Source organism: Euwallacea similis, chromosome 11, assembly GCF_039881205.1.
Source record: "Euwallacea similis isolate ESF13 chromosome 11, ESF131.1, whole genome shotgun sequence".
NCBI lineage: Eukaryota > Metazoa > Arthropoda > Insecta > Coleoptera > Curculionidae > Euwallacea > Euwallacea similis.
Window position 1 is genome coordinate 3,227,700 of NC_089619.1, and position 22,130 is coordinate 3,249,829.

The 22,130-nt window shown below is 35.4% G+C and overlaps 2 protein-coding genes across 3 annotated transcripts; both read right to left on the reverse strand.

The window, feature by feature from the left end:
* Nucleotides 1–389: 389 nt before the first annotated feature.
* On the reverse strand, nt 390–6,292 carry Hn (phenylalanine-4-hydroxylase). 2 transcript variants are annotated; one of them, XM_066394972.1, is made up of 7 exons: nt 3,629–3,837; nt 2,062–2,362; nt 1,838–1,997; nt 1,580–1,779; nt 1,265–1,527; nt 799–1,028; nt 390–705 (listed from the first exon to the last, which is right to left on the reverse strand). In XM_066394972.1, exons 1-7 carry the CDS (start codon nt 3,656–3,658, stop codon nt 549–551), a joined length of 1,341 nt encoding a protein of 446 aa, XP_066251069.1. In that variant the 5' UTR covers nt 3,659–3,837; the 3' UTR covers nt 390–548. The 2 variants fall into 2 exon arrangements, with proteins under 2 accessions (XP_066251069.1, XP_066251068.1); XM_066394971.1 differs by lacking the exon at nt 3,629–3,837 and adding an exon at nt 5,990–6,292 and having other exon boundaries at nt 391–705.
* Nucleotides 6,293–6,476: 184 nt separating this feature from the next.
* On the reverse strand, nt 6,477–22,130 carry LOC136412036 (trypsin-1). The gene is made up of 6 exons (XM_066394893.1): nt 21,885–22,130; nt 13,221–13,321; nt 10,326–10,432; nt 9,737–9,882; nt 8,866–9,146; nt 6,477–6,873 (listed from the first exon to the last, which is right to left on the reverse strand). Exons 1-6 carry the CDS (start codon nt 21,973–21,975, stop codon nt 6,682–6,684), a joined length of 918 nt encoding a protein of 305 aa, XP_066250990.1. The 5' UTR covers nt 21,976–22,130; the 3' UTR covers nt 6,477–6,681.

A 22,130-nucleotide genomic window follows, 5' to 3' on the forward strand; every position in this document is an offset into this window, starting at 1 on the left:
TGTGCATTATTTTTCTATTGATCAAAATAGCTAAAATTTAAAATGTAAAAAATAGAAAGAATTGCCCTAGTGGATGTCGAGTCCTAATGCGGTAATGCGGGATTTGTCAGGTGTAAAGTGAAGATAACGGCTGAACTGCAATCTCCTAATTGAACATGAAAAGTACAGTGTCTCGAATCGCAGTCAGTGGCGTAGCTAAGAAATTAAGTTCTCAAAAGTGTTGTCTGATATTGTTATGTGACAATCTGCTTTTTTCCCTTTTATTCTGTGTGAGAATAAGACTTCACACGCAAGTAGGGGCTGGGGAGAGGGGGAGGGGTAATAATATATACATATATGAAATATATTTGATATTATTCTGTACTGTTTTAATACATCTAAAAAAATATAAATAACGAAAGCATCACTGCTTTTAGAATTGGTACATATACTACTTAGCCCTATTAAACAAAATACAATATTTTAATCATATCTATGAATATCGTTCATTATACACAACTTAGTGATATTTAGATTTAAAGTTTCATTAGTCAGCAACGTACCGAAGCCTAAAGCTTCTTAAGAGAGTCTATCAAGATGGACATTTCGGACCCGATGTTGCTAACCAATCTTTGAATTTGGGGTTTGGAATCCAAGACTTCAACACTTTGGGTGTAAGCATTGTAGCGCACTCCAAATGGTCTTGGAATGGTAGCTGCATATTTTCTGGAACAAAGGTGTTTTGATAAGAAACGTAACTTCTTCAGACCGCGTTTAACCCAACGGACTTCAGCACAGACTAATCTGAGCATAACTTACATCATTTTCTCCTTGGCATCCTCAAATGTCTCAGCGATGTAGTAAATCGGCTGGTACTCCGTGATTGGGTACTTCTGAATTGCTGTTTTGGCAGGCTCGAAAGCTCGATATTCAGATTTGCCTTCTAAGGAGTACTGAAGTTCTCCGTAAGAAGACAATAAGCCAGCTCCATAGGCTTTCAAATCATCTCCTTCGCGACACAGACCGAATTCCACGGTGAACCAGAAGCACTAAGAGAACAGATAATACAAATCAGTCGCTACGTCTCTTTTATTTGGAAACAGCTTAGCAAATAAGTCGTAAAATTGCGGGGTTATTCGAAATTGCTGCAGTGAATTGGAAAAGTCAAGACCGACATTCATTTACTTCAAGAAAAGTAATCAAAAGTTCATTATCCTTTTAAATATCACAATGGTCATGTTCAGATTTGTTTTGCTTGATTAAGAAATAATTTTGCAAAACTTACCGTTGCCAGTTTTTCAATGTAATCGTCGGGAGCCCCCAAAGAAGCCAAACCAATTTCTTGGGAAAATTGGGCGAAATCTGGATCAGCAAACAAAGGGGCGTGGCCTAGGAGCTCGTGGCATACATCTGGTTCTGGAGTGTAAAACGGCTTGCTCGGGTGTCTAATATACTGGGTGGAGTGGAAAACTCTGAAAGCCAGTCCTGCTAAGAAATCCCTGGAGGACAAAAGCCCTGCGACTGGACGCAAGGTGAATCCTGTACAATCTGCAGTAATTGGATCTTTACAATTTGCCTCAGTTCAATTAGCAAGAACAACCTCTGAGGAAATTGGATACGTCCTCTAGTTGAGGAATGTTGTCTTCCCTATACCCACAATTCTCTTCTAGAAGAGGAAACACGTGATTATGCTCTTTGCAGGCATGAGAAGGATAGAGAGTCTTCAGTTGCCTGAAAACTTGTCTCCAGGTATTGACTTCTTCTTTGGTGTATTCAACATGGGGGAGCTTTTGCCCGTGCCTATTACGAGAGACATAAAAGAACTTCTGGGAATAAGGAATGTAGTTAGGGTTTTTACCTGTAGTTATAAGCTATGTCAGCAAAATATTTTCGTCTAGCCCTGTAGATCGGGTCTGTAAACCCTGGATGGTCAGAGTCCAATTCTGACCCATAAGAAAGGATTTGGTTCGCAAATCGATCCAAATCTCTGATTCGTCTCGGGAACCATGGGACTGTGTCTGGAGAAAAAAAAACATTTAAATTTTACCCCGTTTTAAATCCTTTAAAGTGTTTTAGCGCTACCTGCATTGTCCCTATAATCCCTAGAGATAACTTGTAAATACTGACTCAATCCCTTAATATCTTCAATCGCCCCCCCTAAATTTCTGGAGGGAGCGCACTCCACCATAAACTCGTATAAATCAGGCATTTTGGTGGAAGGTCTGGATTCAATGTGCAGTAAATTGATATCATATTTTTTGAAGATATTGAGGTACTTGGCTAAGACTCCTACTTCCTCCTCGGGGGGAGCAAACAGAAGATAAGTGCTTTTAGCCGAGTCTCTGCCTATTCTTATGTAGTTGCCCCCAGGCATAAGTTTAGGCTGAAATATTTCGGAATTTATAATTTCTCCTATATAGGGTGTCTGGAAATAACGTTGAAATATTTCAGGAGGTGATTCTAAAGATTAAAAAAATAAAAAAAATTCTTATAAACGTACTCCAAAAATTACTCCTTGAAAAGTTCCTCCTTTAAGGAAACCCCATAAAGAGGGAACTCTGAAGGCGGTTTTTTCGCGATATTTTCGAAACGATTTGCTCTAAAACTATGAAATTCGATATACTGTAATAAGTTGGAATGGGAAACCTTTTTTTGTGTTAATAATTGCAGACTTTAGTCAGGGGTGTCACATACAAGGGGTTTCTTACGTAAATGTTGTCCTAATTTTTGTTGCAGGTATTTTTAAATTTTTGAAATCAAACTACTGAATCTCAAATATTTTTAAGTAAAAAAGTCCTCATTTCTTTTCGTTAAGATAGACAGTTTCTCAGAAAAATGAGTTTTTATAAACCGATACACGATTGCATGAACATAGATGTTACACGAACATTTACGTAGGAGACCCCCTGTTTGTGACGCCCTTGATTCAAATCTACAATTATTAACACAAAAAAATCTTCCCCTTCCAACTTATTACCCGATTATCTAAGTATATTATATTTGATAACTTTAGCGCAAACCGTTTCGAAAATTTTGCGAAAAAACCACCTTCAGAATCTCCCCCTTTAAGAGGCCTTAGCCCTTCTAAGAGGCAGTTTTTGGGATATGTTCATAAAAACTTTTTTTATTATTATGATCTCTAGAATCACCTCCAAAAATATTTCAACGTTATTTCCGGTCACCTTGTAATTATACCGGTTAGTGGTGGTATCAGTCACGTAGTTGCTCTTTGATACTATGTGTGGTTGTGAAACGATTTCATATATTCGCAACGTAAAGCGCCGTTTACTTGAAAAATATTTAAGCAATTATTTGGCAAGTTTATCATTGTTTGATAAAAATTCGACTCGTTCTGTCTTGGAAGTTTACAATATAATTGATATATGCAGCGGCATCGTTGAAACCTATATTTAAAAAAAATCACCTTATTTGCATAAGCATTGCAAGGAGATACACTATAAGCACCAACAACAAAATCGTGTGTGAATTGTTGACATTGAATGACTTTCATCGCATCAATAAAGCAGCGATTTAATGACGAAGACAAACAACTATAGGTTTAACCATGTTTTTAATTGGAAATTTCCAAAAGGAGTTTTAACGCTTTTTTTAAAAATAATATTCGAAAAAATGGCAATTTTGTACTCACATTAAACTTGAACGGATCAGTTTTTTCCATATCGCTCCTCAGTTCTTGTGCGATTTTGTCAATGCTCGCTGATTGGGAAAACCTAACTAGAACTGACTTTGTGCGGCAAATGAAAATCCATACTTATATAGGGTTTTTTTTTCCATTTAATTTCGTAGTAGCTTTAATGAGTTTTATATACAGTGACTAGGTCCAATTACTACAAGCAGGAAAGGAATTGCATCATTGTCTCTGTTAGGCAAATAACGCGCAAATAGTCTTATCTTAAGGAAAACAATTCTTCGTATATTTTTAACTCTGCAATGTGATCAGGATAAAGTGACGAAATTTATGCATCTTATGCATTCTTTGTCAACAAGGAAGAACGAGGAAAAAATAACTAAAGAAAATAGTCCAATATCGTCAATAGCATCTGAAAGTATTTACTTTCATTGGACTTTCAATGAAAAGTGGTGACATTTTACGCGGTACTGATCTATGGACCTTTTAAAATATTTTCTTCGATAAATGAAATGACAACCGTGAATCATAATTCCACAAACGGTTATTATTGATCAGAACTATCATTAAAATCAGTGGTACTTAGTTATGTGGCTTTGTAGTAGGCTTTAAGGCCTGTAATAGGTATTGATTGCGTGTAAAACATACCTGTTGACGATAAATGCAGTTTCAAAGGAATAATTACACAAGAATGTGGCAATAAGAAAAATTCTTTATTATTCTGGAATTGTTTTGCACTTACATTAAATTTAATGAAAACATTCAATTGAACCGTACATTCGTCTTTGCTCGCTTGGGTATGAGCGGACCAAATTTTGAATTTAACCAAATATTGGTTTTAATTCGAAGGCTTAAAGATGAGGAAAATATCTGAGAAAATGCGATATAAAAATATATGGAGGATAAGGAACAACAATTCAATCGAGTAACACTATAGATAAATCATAAGAAATCTGACCAAACCATCTTACAGAATGAAGAGGGAAGGCATTAGAGCTATCAGAGAAACATGAAGATTGACGTAAAGTGGAAAAGCACAGTTTGGCACAATGTGTAAACTGAGAAAAGTAAAAGAGTAAAGAAATGCAAAAAGTTTGACACATGTGGAGGAAACGCGTAAATAAGCACAAGGCTGAGGGAATCGAGTATAGAGACTTAAATAAGAAACGACACGGGGGCAGCAGAGGAGAAAGAAAATTAATGAACGATTAAAGGAAAACATCCATTAGGGTCATGATGTTAATATCTGGGAAAGTTTGCAATAACAAGCTTTAGTCAGTAAAATATTGTAATTGCAAAATTATAGCAAAATATGTTTCGTAGGTCAGTCGGGGTCGTTTTATTAAGCAATATCTCAAGAGGAACTGAATTGCTGAAACTTGATCTACAACGGTATCAAAAGATTGTTAAAACTAACAGAAAATTGGAAAAATCGTCCTGAGAAAAAACAGTACAGGTTCTAAGATAGAAAATGCCAAGATAATTTTGCTGATAAAGAAATTACAAGAAAATAGCATATATTTGAACATATTGACCCTGCTTCCTGTGTTTGTACAATTGTAGTCACCACTGCTATTACTGGTCCCATTTTTTAACTGAGCCATGAAGTTAAGATACCTGCTCCTAACGCCGCGATTTCCGTAAGAAAACTATCACTTTACTTGTCGAAATAAGAAAAAAAAATCACTTAGCTCGGCCTTTTAAACTCCAGTTAGGAAGCGACACTTATCAGTTAAGATGCCGTAAATCGCTTGTCGATATCTCGTAAAATTCCCGAGATAGAACACCTTTTATGTCCTCAATTTTTGCGATTTTTTGGTGCCAAAAATGAGGGTTCGAAAAATTGCTTTTTCGAGGCTCCGCGACCCCAACTGAGGCATCCACGGTCAATATAAGACTCGTATGAGTCCACTGGGCCGATAAACCGGACATCGAAAATTTCGAAGTTGTTTAGAAAAATGTCAAAGGGAGGAGGTATTCAATTTTTGCCATTTTTAAAACTTTGAACCGCGATAACTCGGGCCAATTTCCTTAAAAAATACCTCAAATTAATAGTCTCGCCGTGGTCTTTAATAATTATCTGGCAGTTGAAGAGTTTTTAAACTAAAATCAAAGCTTGACCACTAGAATTAAAATAAGGATAGCCGTCTGACTCGTATCAGCAATTAACAGAGATATTTCGGCTCGTGACTCCTTGACTCTGGGTTAGTTCACATGCAGTTTTAGCAAGACACTAAAAAACCGGCCTTCAATCTGTATTTGGTTATAAGAGTTTAGGGATTAGCGGGCCCTATTTTACTTATTTCGTTGTTCTTCGAAACACACTATAACCCAATTTTCACAAATCCTTATCTAACTTACCACATCAGGTGGACTTCCCTGGGGACTGTCGATGGCCTTTTCCTCAGACGTCTGAATGAGTCTAGTTTCCCTTGCCGACATCATTTTATTCGCACAATATTTGGAAGTAGAATTTCTCTTTGAAATCTATCAAGCTTTCCGCCTATTTTCTGTTGAACCCACGACAAACAATCAGATTACAATACCTCTTCGTTAAAAGCCACAGTCTGACTGGCTGATGTTGATAATATTATAAAATATGTACACATATTCGAAACTTGTTGTAATCGCATTAGGAAATCGTTTTTGTAATAAAGCAACATGTTTTCGTGTTGAATTTACTTGAAATAACCAGATCTAGTTCGGAATGTCTAAAACTAGATTGCCGTCTAATATAAATGAAATTGGTGGTATGCAAATGAGTGCAGAATGCGGTATTTCAGCCCGGAGTGAGAGCTGACGTGTTATTGTCAATAAAGGACAATGATTTATTTAAAATTATTTATATTAATAAAAAAGGTAATAAATATTTACAAATGCTAATAAATTACTTTCGTATTAGTAAACGGTGTCATGATAATATCACATAAAATAGAGAGTACTTGAGAAGATAAGTCCGTACACAATATTGCAGTGTATGCCATACAGGATCTTCCAAGTGGCAATAACCTGCATTGGTAGCTTTGGACCTAATATTTTCTTCTCTTCGAGCGTCACCCATATCGTCTCCGAAGATCGCTCCTATAAGTCTTCATCTTCATTTTGATCCAGGGCAAATAATAAGACAATCTTGTGTAAACGTCCGGGAATCCCGGTTTGGCGCAACCTGATCCAAAGGACGTTATCCCTGCTAATATCCATCGTCCATCGCTCATGGCACATTGCAGTGGACCTCCAGAATCGCCCTGCATTAGGAGGGTGTGAGTTTAAATGAAATTAGAACATAAGAGTTTTGCAAAGTAACGTGCGGGAGTAAAAATGTGGAATTTGCATTATGAAAAGTAAAGAGCAATTAGGCTTTTGCCATCGTGTGCTTTTAAGCTTGCACGTACCTACTCATGACATTATAAAGGTAAGAGTTTTACTGGGTGCACACGTTATGATTATAGTAAATTATGATATATGAGATGTGCAATGAAAGTTAATCTATATTACGTAAACAGTGCTGTTTATCTTGTAGTAGGACCGCGAGGAGCAGGCATTAGAAAATCGCATAAAATATAGAAATTTCCGTAGTTTTGCATTTTGAAAATTGCAACCTTAAAGCTGTAAAATGCACGTTTTTGAGTGCAATTTTCTAAACAGTCACAATTATTGTCTCTGTTTATGCGCAAATTTCGACAATGCAGATACAGGAGGTCAGAGATTAGTGTAAAAGAACACAACGGGACAATTTGAAAACGAACCACCCTTGATATTTCGGTCCTTATAGAAAATATGTAAATATGCAAAAACGATTTTATTTTCAAGGGGGATATTCTTTAAATCGGTTTTCTATTAAATTGCATGCACCCTCTAGCGGGGGTGGAAAAAATCACTAAAATTTTAAATGGAAAAAGGAGTTGAGTTATATCTCGTTTGAAAGGTTTACCTTTCCAAATGTATCAGTTTTTTTCCATTGAAAGGTTTTCTAAAAATCATGTCCAAAACGTAAGCAAGCTTAGGTATCAACTGTAATGTAAAAAAAATGTTTATTAACGTTTTAAGTGTTCCAAATGCTATTCATTATATTTTAAATAGTAATAAAACCTGTTATCAAACTCTAACATGCACAAAAATTTCTTCTTAAATTTCCCTACGCGCGGCTGTAATTCTTTTCTTCAATTCTTTCAACTCTTGAGGCTGAGTTTTATGAACAATAAGTCTAAGATGCTTCTCGATAAAAAAGTCCAGAGGTATTAAATCGGACGATTGCGGTGGCCACTCAATCGGTCCTCTTCGACCAATCCATTTACCAAGAAACTTATCGTGTAACCACTATCTAACAGGAAGAAAATAATGTGGTGAATATCCATATTATGGAAAATAGAGATCTTCTTGTAAAACGTTATTACCAGCCATCAACTTGCCAAATAAAATTAAAAATAATAAATAATAATTTAACAAAAAACTCAAAAATTCTATCGTCCTTTTTTAATCGAACCCTCTTATTCTTACTGTTTTTTTTTATAAATAGGGTATTTAAATAAATGCATTTACAAATAGAAATAAATAAATAAAAACCAAAATAATAATCTGTTTACAAAATTTAGCGTTAAGTTTTGGAAGATGCGTGTAGGGAAATTCAAGTAGAAGTTTTTGTGAATGCTAGAGTTAAGTTTGAAAACAGACTTTATTACTGTTTAAAAAATAATAGACAACATTTTGAACATTTAAAACATTAATAAACAATTTTTTGTACAATACAATTGATACCTAAGCTTGTTTGCGATTTGAATATAATTTTTCGGAAATCTCTCAATGGAAAAAAATAATACAGGTACGTTTGGAAAGGCAATTGAAAAACCTTTCAAATGAGGTACAATTCAACCCCTCTTCCCGTTTAAGATTTTAGTGGTTGTTTCCACCCTCTCGAGAGGATGCATGCAATTTAATAGAAAATCGGCTTAGTGTCTCCCTCGAAAATAAGATTGATTTTCTATAAGGACTGAAATATCGAGTGTGGTTCGTTTTTAAATTGACACGCTGTATATCAGAGTTCGAAAATGCTTCGTTACTGAACTATGGGCTGCTAAACTTCTGCTGGTTTTATATTCCATTCCTTGTGGATATGCAGTTTTTAAAGTAAAAAAATCACATTTTGAGAATAAATTATTGCTACAGGCTGTTAAGTCCTTCACTACTATAAGCCAACCCTCTCCTCTTACTGAAACGACATTTCACTCCGGAGGTCTTACCACACAAGTTCCTGTAGATCCATCCACGTTTCCAGCGCACAAATGACCACTTCTAATATGAACAGCATGCCCGTATTTCTTCTTGCAAACTGCATTGTCGTGCACCGGGACTTTGGTTTCCAGGAGCTTGCCAGCCAGAAGCCCATCTTCCAGATCTCTTCCCCATCCTGTTGCAACACAAAAATCCGTTTCGTTATGGTTCAGTCTCTTGGTTGGAAGACAAACAGCCCGAACTCGCGTTCTGGAGGTGAACTTCACTGGTCTTGCCATTTTCATGAGAGCTTAGAGCCAAAGAAGAAACAGCGTTTAGAAGGAATTTAATTTATTTATTGTTAAAAGTTTTCAGGTGTTAATATAAAATTCTAAGATTAATCTGCGCCGCATTAAGGCTGCTTAAGAGATTACGGTAAAGGTGGAAATTGCCTATCTTCATTATGCTCGTGCAAGATGAAATCCTTGTATCAGTTCTTTGAGACTTGTCGCCTGAAAATTCTCTCCAGGCTTAATAGGCACTTTCTTTTGATCTTGTGTAATAGAGTTATTAAACTACTTTGAGGGTTACGATGTCTTTTTCATCATCATCCATTTTCATTAATCCCAACATTTTGTGCCAAATTATATAAAATTCTGCCCTAAAGTAGGATGACGGAAGTTCTTATAACCCAAAAAACGAGAATTTATGGCCCCGCTTGGTCCGCAGACACAATTTCCTAAGCTTAATATCATGCAATATTTTTTCCTACATTATCTAAAGTTTAGGTATTTACTGTTATCCCCTACTGGCAACGAAAAAGGCCGGCATCTTTGGAATTCATATCGAGCAATATGTATGTATGATATTGCAAATAAGTTAAGATAATGTAAGGCCTACCTATGTCGTGTTGGAAATTGTGAAACCTTTCATGCAAGATTATTTTCTCAATTGGAATCCTCTCTTCGGTTAACTCCTCCATATCCCTGTCCCAATCCCCTACTACTGCAGTCCAGAGGGCTGCTAGTGGTAAATTGAATAAGTCACTAGAACGCATAAATTGCTCATTTCAGAAACTCAAAAGCAGACACTTCATGTTGAACAGAAGATACTCTTCTCGTTCCTGAGATTTTGTAAACACCGTATTTCCAATACATTCTATTAACCAGAAGGATACCTCCTGTGCTTAATAACAAGCGCCACTATTACTTACTCTGACAGAACAAGCGTGATAGGGAAAGCGAAGATAATGATCATTTATAATTAAATTCTTGACAAATGAACATGCTGAACCGATATCTGAGTAGTCATTCATCACGATGGGACTTTAATTAAATTTAAAAAAATGTATTAAAGGGGTCCGTGTAAGAAGACAGTAAGTCGATAAATCTACATAAACAGATCAATTCCCAGTCAATATTTCATTGAATTGTTATTGTTCTGCGTGAGTGACTTTATAGACAAAAGATAAGAGAATTCTTGAACTTACTTGTTGATGCAGTGAGCAGCAGTAAGTAGCCATTCTTGCGATATCATCACTCCACCGCACCAGTGCCCTAGAAACCCGAACTGGGGATGAAGTAGTTGTAAGGATACCTAGAAAAATTTGATAAGTTGATATCTATGCGTTGTGCTACAAGTTTGAAAAAATTTAGTGTGACCTCTGCAGATAACAGAAAGACCTCACTTGAACCTAAAAATAAGTATTTCCTATTTTCGAATTTTAAGACTCCGATGCAATATTAACGCACAGAGAGCTGCTGCAAAACGTTTTTGAGCTTTTTCGGTTTTATTTGTTGTGAAATTAGATGCTCATAATGACAGCTTTTAAATAAAAAAAACTACTTTAATGGTGGTTGAAACAGGGTCAGGTCATATTGCCGCACTCAGGGAACCTTTCAATTTTTTGAATATGAGCTCTTTCTCCTGGTGCCCGGAGGGCACTCCGATGTGGTGTTCAAATACTGAAGAATGCACAAGTCCCAAGAAATTTCTTCTTATGATCCTATTATGAGTAAGAGGTATTATTTTGTTAAAGCCTCATAAATTACCAGGAATACATCAAAAGCACATAACGGTATTGTGCAGAGGATAAAAGAATTTTTTCCCACCCGTCAGAAGATAAATGTTCACAAGCATTATGGGCATTCTTAGAAAGACTCGATACCAGGCTGCTAATAGATGTCGAGCTCATGAGATCATTGAAAATATCAACATCCTTGATCCGAACTTGAAGACTACAATGACCCTAATAACAATGAAGTATACAGAAACTTTTCGCTTTCTTCCCATAGTTATGTTGCCATCTTTGAGCATGAGAATATTCAGGCAAATTTGTGTTAGAAAATGAAAAAAGATAAATGGAGCACCAAGCCAGCAGATTTCCAACGTTAAAACTGGCCTTTTGTCTGTTTTTATTAACTTTTTATTAACTCAAAGAAAAGACTCATAAAAAAATCACGACATGATTTCTTTCCTTGATATTAACTTCTTGAGAATATTAAAATCAAGTTCATCAACATGATATTAATATTATTCATAGACACCTTGCAAGTTAAGTAGATAAAGTAGTCTGTATTCTGAAGATCCGAAAAGATCTAAGGACGACAGCTTTTATTGTTACCTTTTAAGCATGAAATATTCAGGTTTATTCAGGATAGAAAATGAAACAGTTTATATTAACTATAAAAAATCCGCATAAAAAACCACTTGCAAGAGAGGTAAGTAAAGAAACCAATCTTGTGAAGATCTTAGTAGATCGTTTAAAAATTCATATTAGCTCCGTGGTTCTGACAATTGCCCTTTTTTCAAGTAGGGATTTTTAGTTACTTAATAAACGGGTAAAAATGAGGGATGAGATAACAGACAATTGATAGTGATGAAACACTCTGTCCGGGTCAAAATTGTAGTTTGTATGAACGAAAACAGCAGAAATGCTTACATGTGTTACCTCAGGTTTGATGAGCAGTACTGAGAAATTCTAAAAAAAATTACTGTTAAAAAGGGCAATTACCAGAAGCAAGAATCATTAGGAAACTATTGAGAATTTCCAGCCCTTCAAATGGATATGTGAAATGATGTGCCATCCCATTTAAAGAAATGCCCCCCTTTACTTTCGGAACGGGCCTAGTCACCATTCCGAAACCCAGAGATGTCCGCTTAGTGTCCAAAAATGGCATGACTCTGTATTTACACCTACAAATTTCAAATTGAAAAGGTAATTAATTTCGAAGCTCGAAGAGGGAAACGGACTTTAGGCACGTACTGTATAAATTAAAATGGCGAGGAAATTCGTAGGGCTTTGAAAGGTAAGTTTGTGCCCAGTGCACGTAACGTGCAAGAATCCTTGAAAAATGCAACAGTGTTTGCTGCAGTCTAAGAACCAAAGCAACAAATGAGAGGAATGGATTCTGAAGGTTCCACAAAAGAATTGAAATGAGAAAGGAGTATTTCTTATAAGAAATCGGGTCAGATCAAAAGAAATTTCTATATAGAAAATAAGAAGATACTTTGGATATTAATAAAATTACTTATAATAACCTAGCTGAGAAATTTTACTTCTTTTTTGGAACTAACTGCCTCAACGATTTATTTAAAATAATTAATAATTATAGATTGATTCAACAATATTGAAAAGGAAAGAAAGCTAGGGCCTAACGGCCCCGTGCTCATATAGGGGCAGCAGAGCTTTCAGTTCGACAGTAGAGGATATCTATTGCCTCTAAAAAAGAAATAATGCTGCAATTGTATGTGTACAGCACGGAATGAAAGGATTCTTAGTCGTTTTTTAATAACGACTTTATTGTTTTATCCAGGTCCCAATAATTTGAAATCAGTTCCAGTTAGATTATTCGTGAATTAAATTTGCTTTCGTTTTACAAGTGGGCATGGATTCAGTTGAGTACATTTCAACAATCCTCGCGGCTCTTCGTCTTCTGCAGCAGTCCTTCAGCGTCCTGCTTTCAGATTTAATAGACAATCGAGAGATTGAGATAATCGTTAAAAATCGTCTGTGAAAATAATTTCTTTCTACTTATGTAAGTCATAAGAACCGCTGAACCGCAAGCTAACTTCACTGACCACCGAGTATGCAATGACCTACAAAAATATGGCCAGCAAACCATAAAAAAAGATTTCGTAATAAACCACGATGACTGCATAAAATCTTGAACTTGACATTAATGAAAGCGAGTCAGTAAAAATTACATAGGAAGATGAAGCAATTCACCGTAACCAACAGTAAAATTGAATTCCTTTGAGGAAAGTATATCGTAAACCAAATGCATTGTGCTTAATTGTTCGTGTCTATATTTCAGTGGTTCTTTTAACCCGAGAGCGGTTCCGGGTGCTGATAATAAATCCTCAACAATATCAAACAACTTACTTGCCATGGCCAAGCACCTTTAACACTCTGCTTTCCGTTGATGATCCTCCCAACTGAACCAGTTCTGGGTTGGCGGGACCTTCTGAAACTTCGACCACAATCTACAACGTGACAAGAACTCTTATTATGGCTGAAATAGAATTGCCTGTAAAGGTAAATTAGTAAATATGTTCGCCTTGGTTTGGTTCCCCCGAAGACCAACACCGTCTGCTTGAAAGGAAAACATGGCTTGCAGACATCATTAACTGTAATTTAATTTAACCTAATCTCCCACGTAATGATCACGAGATTGGTATACTCTTCGCGAGGTAAAACGTTCGTTTACCAATTGTTCAAGTCCCTGTTAGTTGAGTTAATTTTAGTTATATATTTTATTTATTTATATGCTTTATTAAAAAATATACAAGGTGTTCTTAAATATCGCATAACCACGTATGGATAAAATTTTTTGGCTTGTTTCATGACTAAAAGTTCATATAAACATAAGTCCGCAACCGCTTCGTTATCTACTTACAAGGTATTCAAATTTCAAAAAATGTTCAGTTTCTTCTTTATAGTTCCAGCAGTTTTTGAGATAGTTAGCTAAAATTTAGAATATAGTTTACGCTGTAGGATTTACATCATTGGGCATGTCAAATGACCTTGATAACGTACAGGGTGATCTTGTTTCGGGGGTCATGCCTTCTTTTCTTCCTTGAAATTTTTCGCGGTGCACCGTTGGTAAATTTTAAGCTACAAAATAATTTTTTTATTTTGTTTAGAAACTTTTTGGTGTCTTGCAGTTTTTCCATATCTGTGTCGGATGTTAAGAAAAAAAAATGAAAATCGATTTTCTGTAATTCGCGAGATGAAATTAAAATTTATTATGGGTAATTCTCTATTTTTAAAAATTTTGAAAGTTTATTTGGAAATACCCGTTAAAAATTAAAGCCAGGATGTCCCTAACTACGTTAATAAGGGAATTACGTTACAGCAACTGTTGAAAGTGTCCTTCTCCAACCCTTACTTATGCGTCCGCCCTTCTTCTCATTGATGCCCGTACTCTTTCGAATGCCCCCGGACTATTTCTTATAGTTTCAAATGTATCCAATATTCGATTTCGTAACCTGTCAAGGATATTCACTTTTTTTTTTTTTATTTGAACACTCTGTACATAAGTAAGGAGGCGCTTGTAGATCTATGTTTATATGACTTTTTGGTCATGAAATAAACTAAAAACGACCTTCCTCCGTATATGCAACATCAGTTAAAATAAAAAATACTGAAAATAATTATATTTATTTTTTAATTTCTGTAATTTAAATGTTCAAAATATTCACAATTTTGACGCAAACAAGCTTCATACCGATTTTTTATAAGGCTAAAATGGAAAAAAATTTTTTACTCATAGTTCTGCAATATTCGCCGGCGGATTTTTTCAGTAAAGTATTTTGTCTTTCATTATGCCCCAAATCAAGTGGCTTCCGTTCAGGTGAATCAGAAGGATATTCGATGTCTGTCCCCGAGAAATTATTCTATTATCAAAATGCTGAGGAAGTAAGTTTAAGGTGCGCGCAGCTATATGACTTGTTGCCTCAACTTGTCTTGTTGAAACCATTGTGCGTGCACCTTTATATTTCATGCACGGCAAAAGTTCTTTATATCTCTCTGACAAAAGGTACAATAATTTTCTCTTTGTAACGCTCTTGGTTGACAGTAAGTCGATTTTGATTATCGTCTTCAATGAATTAACGACCAATCATTCCATGACCAGATATCGCGCACTAAATGGTAGCTCGAAGACTGTGGAGTGGTTTCTCTACTATAACATCGGGGCGTTCAAATCTAAGGAATCTAATTGTTTTTTGATTAATATAGCCGCTAAGGTGAACGTGATTCTTGTCTGAAAACCATATGTTTTTCAAAAGTTCCAGATTCTCGTAAATTAAGCTCAATATGTGACCACAGTAAATTTCTCTTGCACGTTTGTCCGCAGCGTTTAGTTGTTGTGCAACTTGAACACGGTATGAATAACCACAAATTGCTTTAAACGTTCGATGTGTAGACGTTTCATTGATGTTGAGTTTATATGCAGTGCTTACAAAACTTTTTTGAGGTGATTGAACAACTTGACCAAAAACACGTCCTTCGTTTTCATTAACACACACTCTTTTTCGACGACTTGAAGAACCTTTTCGTTGACACGATACACTATTTGTGTGACGAAATTTTTCAACAACAGCTAATATCACACTATTATTGGGGGCTACTTTATTAAATTTTTGTCGATATTCTATCGATACCTGTTGTAAGCTTGAACCATCATTGCTACCATTTCCGCATGAGCGGAAACAATGCTCTACCAAAACCACTTTTTCTTTCGTTATTAGAATCATTTTTAAATCAAATTTAACTGCAGTGTACTATTGACATGTCAACTAATGACAGTTAATTCAAATATGACAAATGCATATTAAATAGGCAGCTCCACAGCACTTTCTGTTTCGATATTGTTTATTTTGGCGAATACCTTACATAATATTTAGGAACACCTTGTATATACAGGGTGAGTCTTAAATGCGAGCTCTGCAGTAGGTTGCAGGGCGACCCTCAGGGAGTATAGGAAAAATAATAGAACAATTTTGTATGGAAACTTAACAGAGTTATTAAGGTGTTAAAGTAAATAATTAACTTCTTTATTTTCTAATTTTCTTTATATTATTAAGGGTTACAATGTAGTACTCGGTGCTTCTGGATATGAAAGATTTGAAGCAATTGGAAATTTTCAATATAAGCTTCAAATTTTGAATTTGTAACATAAGATATTTCGATGCAGGCGTTCTCAAATTCCACTTGACAACGATGTTTACAATAATCATTACACAAATATCTTTCAAATTGACACTAAGTTAAAAAATCAAAGTAAAGTTTCTGCAAGGTGTTCATATTTAATTATTCATTAATTTACTCATTTCTACAATGTTCACTGATCGTTTTTTATTCAATTCGACTCACAGCTGCGTTCGCCACTTTGCTCCTATTAGGTTGGAACGTGTACAGGCAAATGTTTTGAGGCATGCTCGTGCGTGTTGAAGCACGCGGACAACATTTTGACAACCTCCTGTAAATTTCAATGAAATGTTGCCAAATCTACTATTTCTATTTTCCTCAAACACTCCAATTTTTCAAACAGAATTTTTATTTTATTTTTTCCACACTTCCTAAGGATCGCCGCTGCAGAGCTGATTCGCCATTTGAGACTCACCCTGTATAACATTTTTATTTCCGGCGAAACAGGCCATCGACTCTTTGGTCCTTCTGCCCCTGTGATCCCTGTGGTGAATGATTATTTATAAAATGCAAAGGAAAGAAATGAAACGAGAAAAATTACATTTGAAATCGGTCCAATGGTTGGAAGATTAGTTAGATGTTTTAATCGATTTAATTGATTTTTAAAAGGTCCCACCTACAATCGCCGGAATGCAAAATATCACCTTGTGATATTATTTAACATAAACGGCATGTTCTCACGCAACGCAAAGCAAATCTACCGTGTATGGGATTCAGATAAAAGTGAAAGTGTGTTGAAGACGTCGATGGCCTTTTCGGTCCCGCTTGAACTACTGCCTTAATTAATTCAAATTATCTAGAAATTCGTGAGTAATGGTTCATCTCGCAAATTATAGGGTAATCACGTTGAAACTAATTGATTATAGTATTGGTGCGATTACAGTGCCAGAGGGCTGGCGTTCTAAACGACCATCTGACAAATTGGCTGCTGTTGGTCGTTGAAAGTTGACGCGTTCAATAGTGTTTCTATGATATAGGAGGTTCCTCTGTTTAGATGACACAGGATCCGTGAGAAGAGAGGAATTTTTTCTAGATTAGACAAATCACTAAAAAGTCATTTTTATCTATCTCTAACTCATCCGAATCAAATAACTCAATCGGGTTTCTCGAGTTTCGCCATTTAAACAAAATGATCTCGAATTCTGGTTAGTTCAGGTTAGTTTTATAAATCTCCCTCGAATTGAAGTTCCCCCAATAGAAAAGCACAAAAATATAGTTTTGAGGTGGACGGCTATTCTTTTCCTCAACTTTTGAAAAAGAACTTTGAACTGTCAGAGTCCCCCCGAAAGAAAGCAGAAGGAATTCTTTCGAGTTCAGATTAGTTGAAGTTTCTAAGGCCGCAATGAAATGTTTCGCACTTGGGCTGATTCGGGTTGGTTACGGCTTTAGGATCTGCAACAGTTAAAGGAAGAAACAATTCGGACTTCAGCTTAGCTAATACAAGTTAACGGTACCTCGTTGTTTGTAACGAGTTGTTCTGGGATCGGGTTAATTCAGGTTATCCCCAGTTTTAAAAAACACACATTCATTTTAGGTTGCTTCGGTGTTAAAGAAATGACCCGGACTAATGAAACAGTCCTTTGCCGATGCCAGTTTTGGGATGAAAATTGGACAGTCTTCAGTAAAATGTAATTTTTAATGATACGTTTTCTTATTCTTTGCTGTCCTGGACAGTGTCTTACGTAGTACATATATGTCTCGAAGTGTATTATGAAGTGTATGTTATGGTTCCCGAGAACGACTTCATGGGCCAATAACAATTCGCTAATTCAACGAGTAAAGAAAGAGAACTTTACAATTTTTCTTTGTTTTTTTTTGCTTTTTTGTCTGGTTTTTATTCCGTTATCAATTTCTCGAGAGAACTTTCTCCAGTTAGTTCAGGTCAAAATGAGTGCTAATCGATCAAACTTGAAATAATCTCACTTTCGTCAGTTGGAACAGTCAAGGTTTTTGATTTCTTTAAGAAGACATTTTCGGCAATTAAGCTACTTGAACTAATCTGAATTAACCTGAACTATCTAAGTGACTTCAGTCAATTCTCTATAGAAAACCATATATCATACAACTCACGTAGCAACGTCGATGAGTAACTTTTCCTGGCAAACCTGTGTTTTTTGAGGTAACAAGTCTTTTAACTATGCCACCAAACCTCTATTTTCATGTACTCTGTACAGGTGTGATAATGTAAGGAATACCTAACACACGTATCGCAACGCGGTTGTTATGATTATATGTTAACCTATCAGCGTTCGTTAGCTGAACACTTGAATATAGCTGTAGGAAGAGATAGCCAAGGAAAATTAATTAGTTGATAAAGAGTTAATAAAAATTACACATCGTGGCAACCGTGGCAATATGCAGAGGAAGAATCGAGTATCCCTTGAACTCGGGTTTCGGAATATAATGTGTCTGAAAGCTTTAAGAAGAATACGTTATCATTTTACTACACTCACACCAGTTAGTTAAATGAGAATATTATTACATTGTGGTGTTCTTAAAGCATTTGGTCTCTACCCATACTTTTCGTTTCGCTTTTTATATGGGGACAGGATTCAGTTTCAACATAATATAATTGATAAATGACCACTGTAACTTCTTCACAGATGGATTGTAAAGTTTCCAGTTAGAAAAATATATCTTACTTTTCTGAACTTTAATTGGTATTTACCGAACAATATTTTAGGAATAACATTTTACTTGTCCGCATATTGGTTCGGTAAATTAGCCGTCAGTTTCACTTTATAAGTTAAAAGTGTCAACTGTCATTGTCACCTACGTCATAAAGTTTTATTATGCAGTTTTAAATTATTTTTAATCTTTGTTTAAGACAAAATTTTAAAAATAATTCGTTTTAAACATGCCAGCTCTGGTGTTTTTCAGGAGACAGGAAAATTTCTGAAATTTGCAGTCAATAAACAGGAACATACAATAATAAAAAAATAAAATAAATATATCTATATCAGTCTCAAATAAGGAGTAATATATTAGTTACTCCATTACAAAATAATCCTTTGTGTTACAACTTCTTTCTAGCACACTCTGTATCTAAAAATTTCTGTGATCAATAGGCTTACGCAGAACCTTAGAATTTTTGGATACAATTTTTTTCATACACTCTGTAACTATCGAAAAACGAGTGTCCAAATAAAATCGGACACACTGCTCACTAAATTGGAGCAAAGCAATTCATGTACGAGTAGTACGAGAGTACTCGTATCTAAAGATAATAATTCCGAAGCATTTCAGGATCGCGGAGATTTTGGGAGTTCCAGGATTCTGAATAAAAGGAATATCAACTAAAAACTAAACAGCGGCAAGAAAATTTATAATTTATGCTTAAAAAATCTCACATAAAATAAAAAGTGATAATCGACAATGCAAAGAATGAAGTGTCGCGGCGACGACGTCGAACGTCCTTAATTGCTGATATGAGGAATTGGTGTTGAATTCGAAATGTATAAGATTTTTTAGGTATATCGAACATAGTTCTTAAAAAATGTTAATTTTTTATTCCCGAAAATTCTCGGTACTCATATCCATAATCCTAGGATTCACAGGATTAAAATAAGACTTGAGATCCCGAGATCATCGGGATATGGATCACGGGCTTGTATGCCCTAGTCGTATCTATGCCAGAGCCAGGGCCACGTTTATACAGGTTGCTACTCAGAAATTTTTTTTGTCGTCCCCTTAGACCATATCCATTTGGTATGATATCATCCCATTGTATTATTCTTACGATATTTATTGGAACATTTTTTGATTCAAATGAGTTGCCCACCTTATTCCTAATAAAATGTAACGTTTGCTGAATTTCCGACTACTGCTACTGTTATTTCCCACTTCTGGATTACACATCGTACATAAGAAATATGCCAAAACCGAATGCATCTGGGTCTAGCTACTGTGACAAGATTTCTTAACTTACGAAAACCGTATTGGTATTGAGAATATATGTATTTAAGGAATGGTCTAGATATGGCATGGTAAATGAGCTTATCAATCAAGAATTAAAAGATCTAGATTCAGCGGTACCCGACAAATACGTTAAAATTAAATTTTACCTTGAGAGGATTATTAAATTATGTGAACTAGTTTCTTTTGATTCATATACTATATATAAACCTTCAGAAACCATTGGTTCCTGGGGTGTGGTGACAACAATTAATCGTCAGCAATTTGAACAATAGTTGTGCACCTGATACTGTCTAGTCATTGATATATACAATCGTAAATTCCTCGATACCTGTTGAATTTAGGAACAGAATATTTTACATGAAACATATTTTGAATTTGATGCAGAATTCAAAAATGAAATAAAAAATAGGAGGTTCTATTTGAAAAAATTAAGTTAATGGTGATTCCTTATTTTTGGGTCACCCTGTATACATGATTTCACGATCAAAAAACCGCATTAAAAAATAACAATCGATGTGTCCGAGCGTTATTCCAAAAAAACGAATCCCTGAATTTTAAATGGATTTGTTCCAAACCACACGTCCACACTGTATACAGGGTGTCCCAGATAAGGATGAACAGCATGGGGATCTTGGAAACGGTAATAGATACAAAATGGTTTAAATTGGGAAAAAGTTGGGCAATTTAAAGCAAATTAATAATCTGTTTTTATATCGACGAAATTCCGAATGGTTACGAAGATATCCGGAAAAAAACGAATTTGGCGGTTTTCGTTTTTTGCAAATAACTCTTATACGGTTATAGTTAGAGGAATAAAAGTTTTACATTATTAAAGCACTTTTTTGAGAACTGTTTAGCAGTGTTGCCAGTTTTCTTGTTACATCCTTACTTTCGGAGAAAAATGAGTAAACTTTTGATTTTCATATGGGCGTGATATCAATTATTTATATTTTCAAAATCGTCATAAAATTCCCTTTTCAGCCATGCATTACATTTAATATTTTTCTCAGAAACTCTATGAGTTATAGCCATTAAAGCATTTTTTGATAAGTAGGCCATGATTTTGACTTATAGTAATGGTGCACATTAAATAAATGAATGCTGTGGAAACGTCAACATTATTTAAAAGTATAAATATATTACTGGTATCACCCTAAAATTAAAAAAATAATTGTTTCAAATTATGTATTTAATAACAACAATGCGGCTAAACTTGGATCGAATCAAATGTTGACGTTTCCACAGCATTCATTTATTTAATGTGCACCATTACTATAAGTCAAAATCATGGCCTACTTATCAAAAAATGCTTTAATGGCTATAACTCATAGAGTTTCTGAGAAAAATATTAAATGTAATGCATGGCTGAAAAGGGAATTTTATGACGATTTTGAAAATATAAATAATTGATATCACGCCCATATGAAAATCAAAAGTTTACTCATTTTTCTCCGAAAGTAAGGATGTAACAAGAAAACTGGCAACACTGCTAAACAGTTCTCAAAAAAGTGCTTCAATAATGTAAAACTTTTATTCCTCTAACTATAACCGTATAAGAGTTATTTGCAAAAAACGAAAACCGCCAAATTCGTTTTTTTCCGGATATCTTCGTAACCATTCGGAATTTCGTCGATATAAAAACAGATTATTAATTTGCTTTAAATTGCCTAACTTTTTCCCAATTTAAACCATTTTGTATCTATTACCGTTTCCGAGATCCCCATGCTGTTCATCCTTATCTGGGACACCCTGTATATGTATGTACATATATATATATATATATCTGCAGTTCCAACTGAACTATTTTTCATATATCTAAGTTACCTCAAACTCTACACACACAACCATCTCACGAACCACACGACATTTTCTAAAATTTTTCTCACAAACCACTCCAGCGAGCATTGGTCATTTTACCTTCTTGTTGCGCCACCAGCACAGCTACACGAAACTGGACGCTCAGCACCATCGAGAGCAACAGTAGCCTCCACGAAGGTCGGCCGCACATAATAACTACGTTAAGTAAATACCCATTCGGCCATGGTACTCACCAGCGAGCGCCGGAACCGTTACCCCAGGTCGTACCAAAGAGGTAATTGAGAAAGAGAGAGTGAAATTCAAGAATCCGTAATAATGGTACCACTGTACTTGTAGTAAGGCGAC

What these genes read in the sequence shown, in the direction of transcription:
- Hn (XM_066394971.1), bottom strand. Translation starts at nt 6,073, where the DNA reads ATGATGTCGGCAAGGGAAACTAGACTCATTCAGACGTCTGAGGAAAAG. An exon ending in AGGGAAGTCCACCTGATGTG is followed by an intron (nt 2,363 to 5,989) that starts GTAAGTTAGATA and finishes GAAATATTTCAG; the next exon opens with CCTAAACTTATGCCTGGGGG. An exon ending in GGATTATAGGGACAATGCAG is followed by an intron (nt 1,998 to 2,061) that starts GTAGCGCTAAAA and finishes TTTTTTCTCCAG; the next exon opens with ACACAGTCCCATGGTTCCCG.
- LOC136412036 (XM_066394893.1), bottom strand. Translation starts at nt 21,975, where the DNA reads ATGTGCGGCCGACCTTCGTGGAGGCTACTGTTGCTCTCGATGGTGCTG. An exon ending in GCTGGTGGCGCAACAAGAAG is followed by an intron (nt 13,322 to 21,884) that starts GTAAAATGACCA and finishes GTCACGTTGTAG; the next exon opens with ATTGTGGTCGAAGTTTCAGA. An exon ending in AAGGTGCTTGGCCATGGCAA is followed by an intron (nt 10,433 to 13,220) that starts GTAAGTTGTTTG and finishes AAATTTTTCTAG; the next exon opens with GTATCCTTACAACTACTTCA.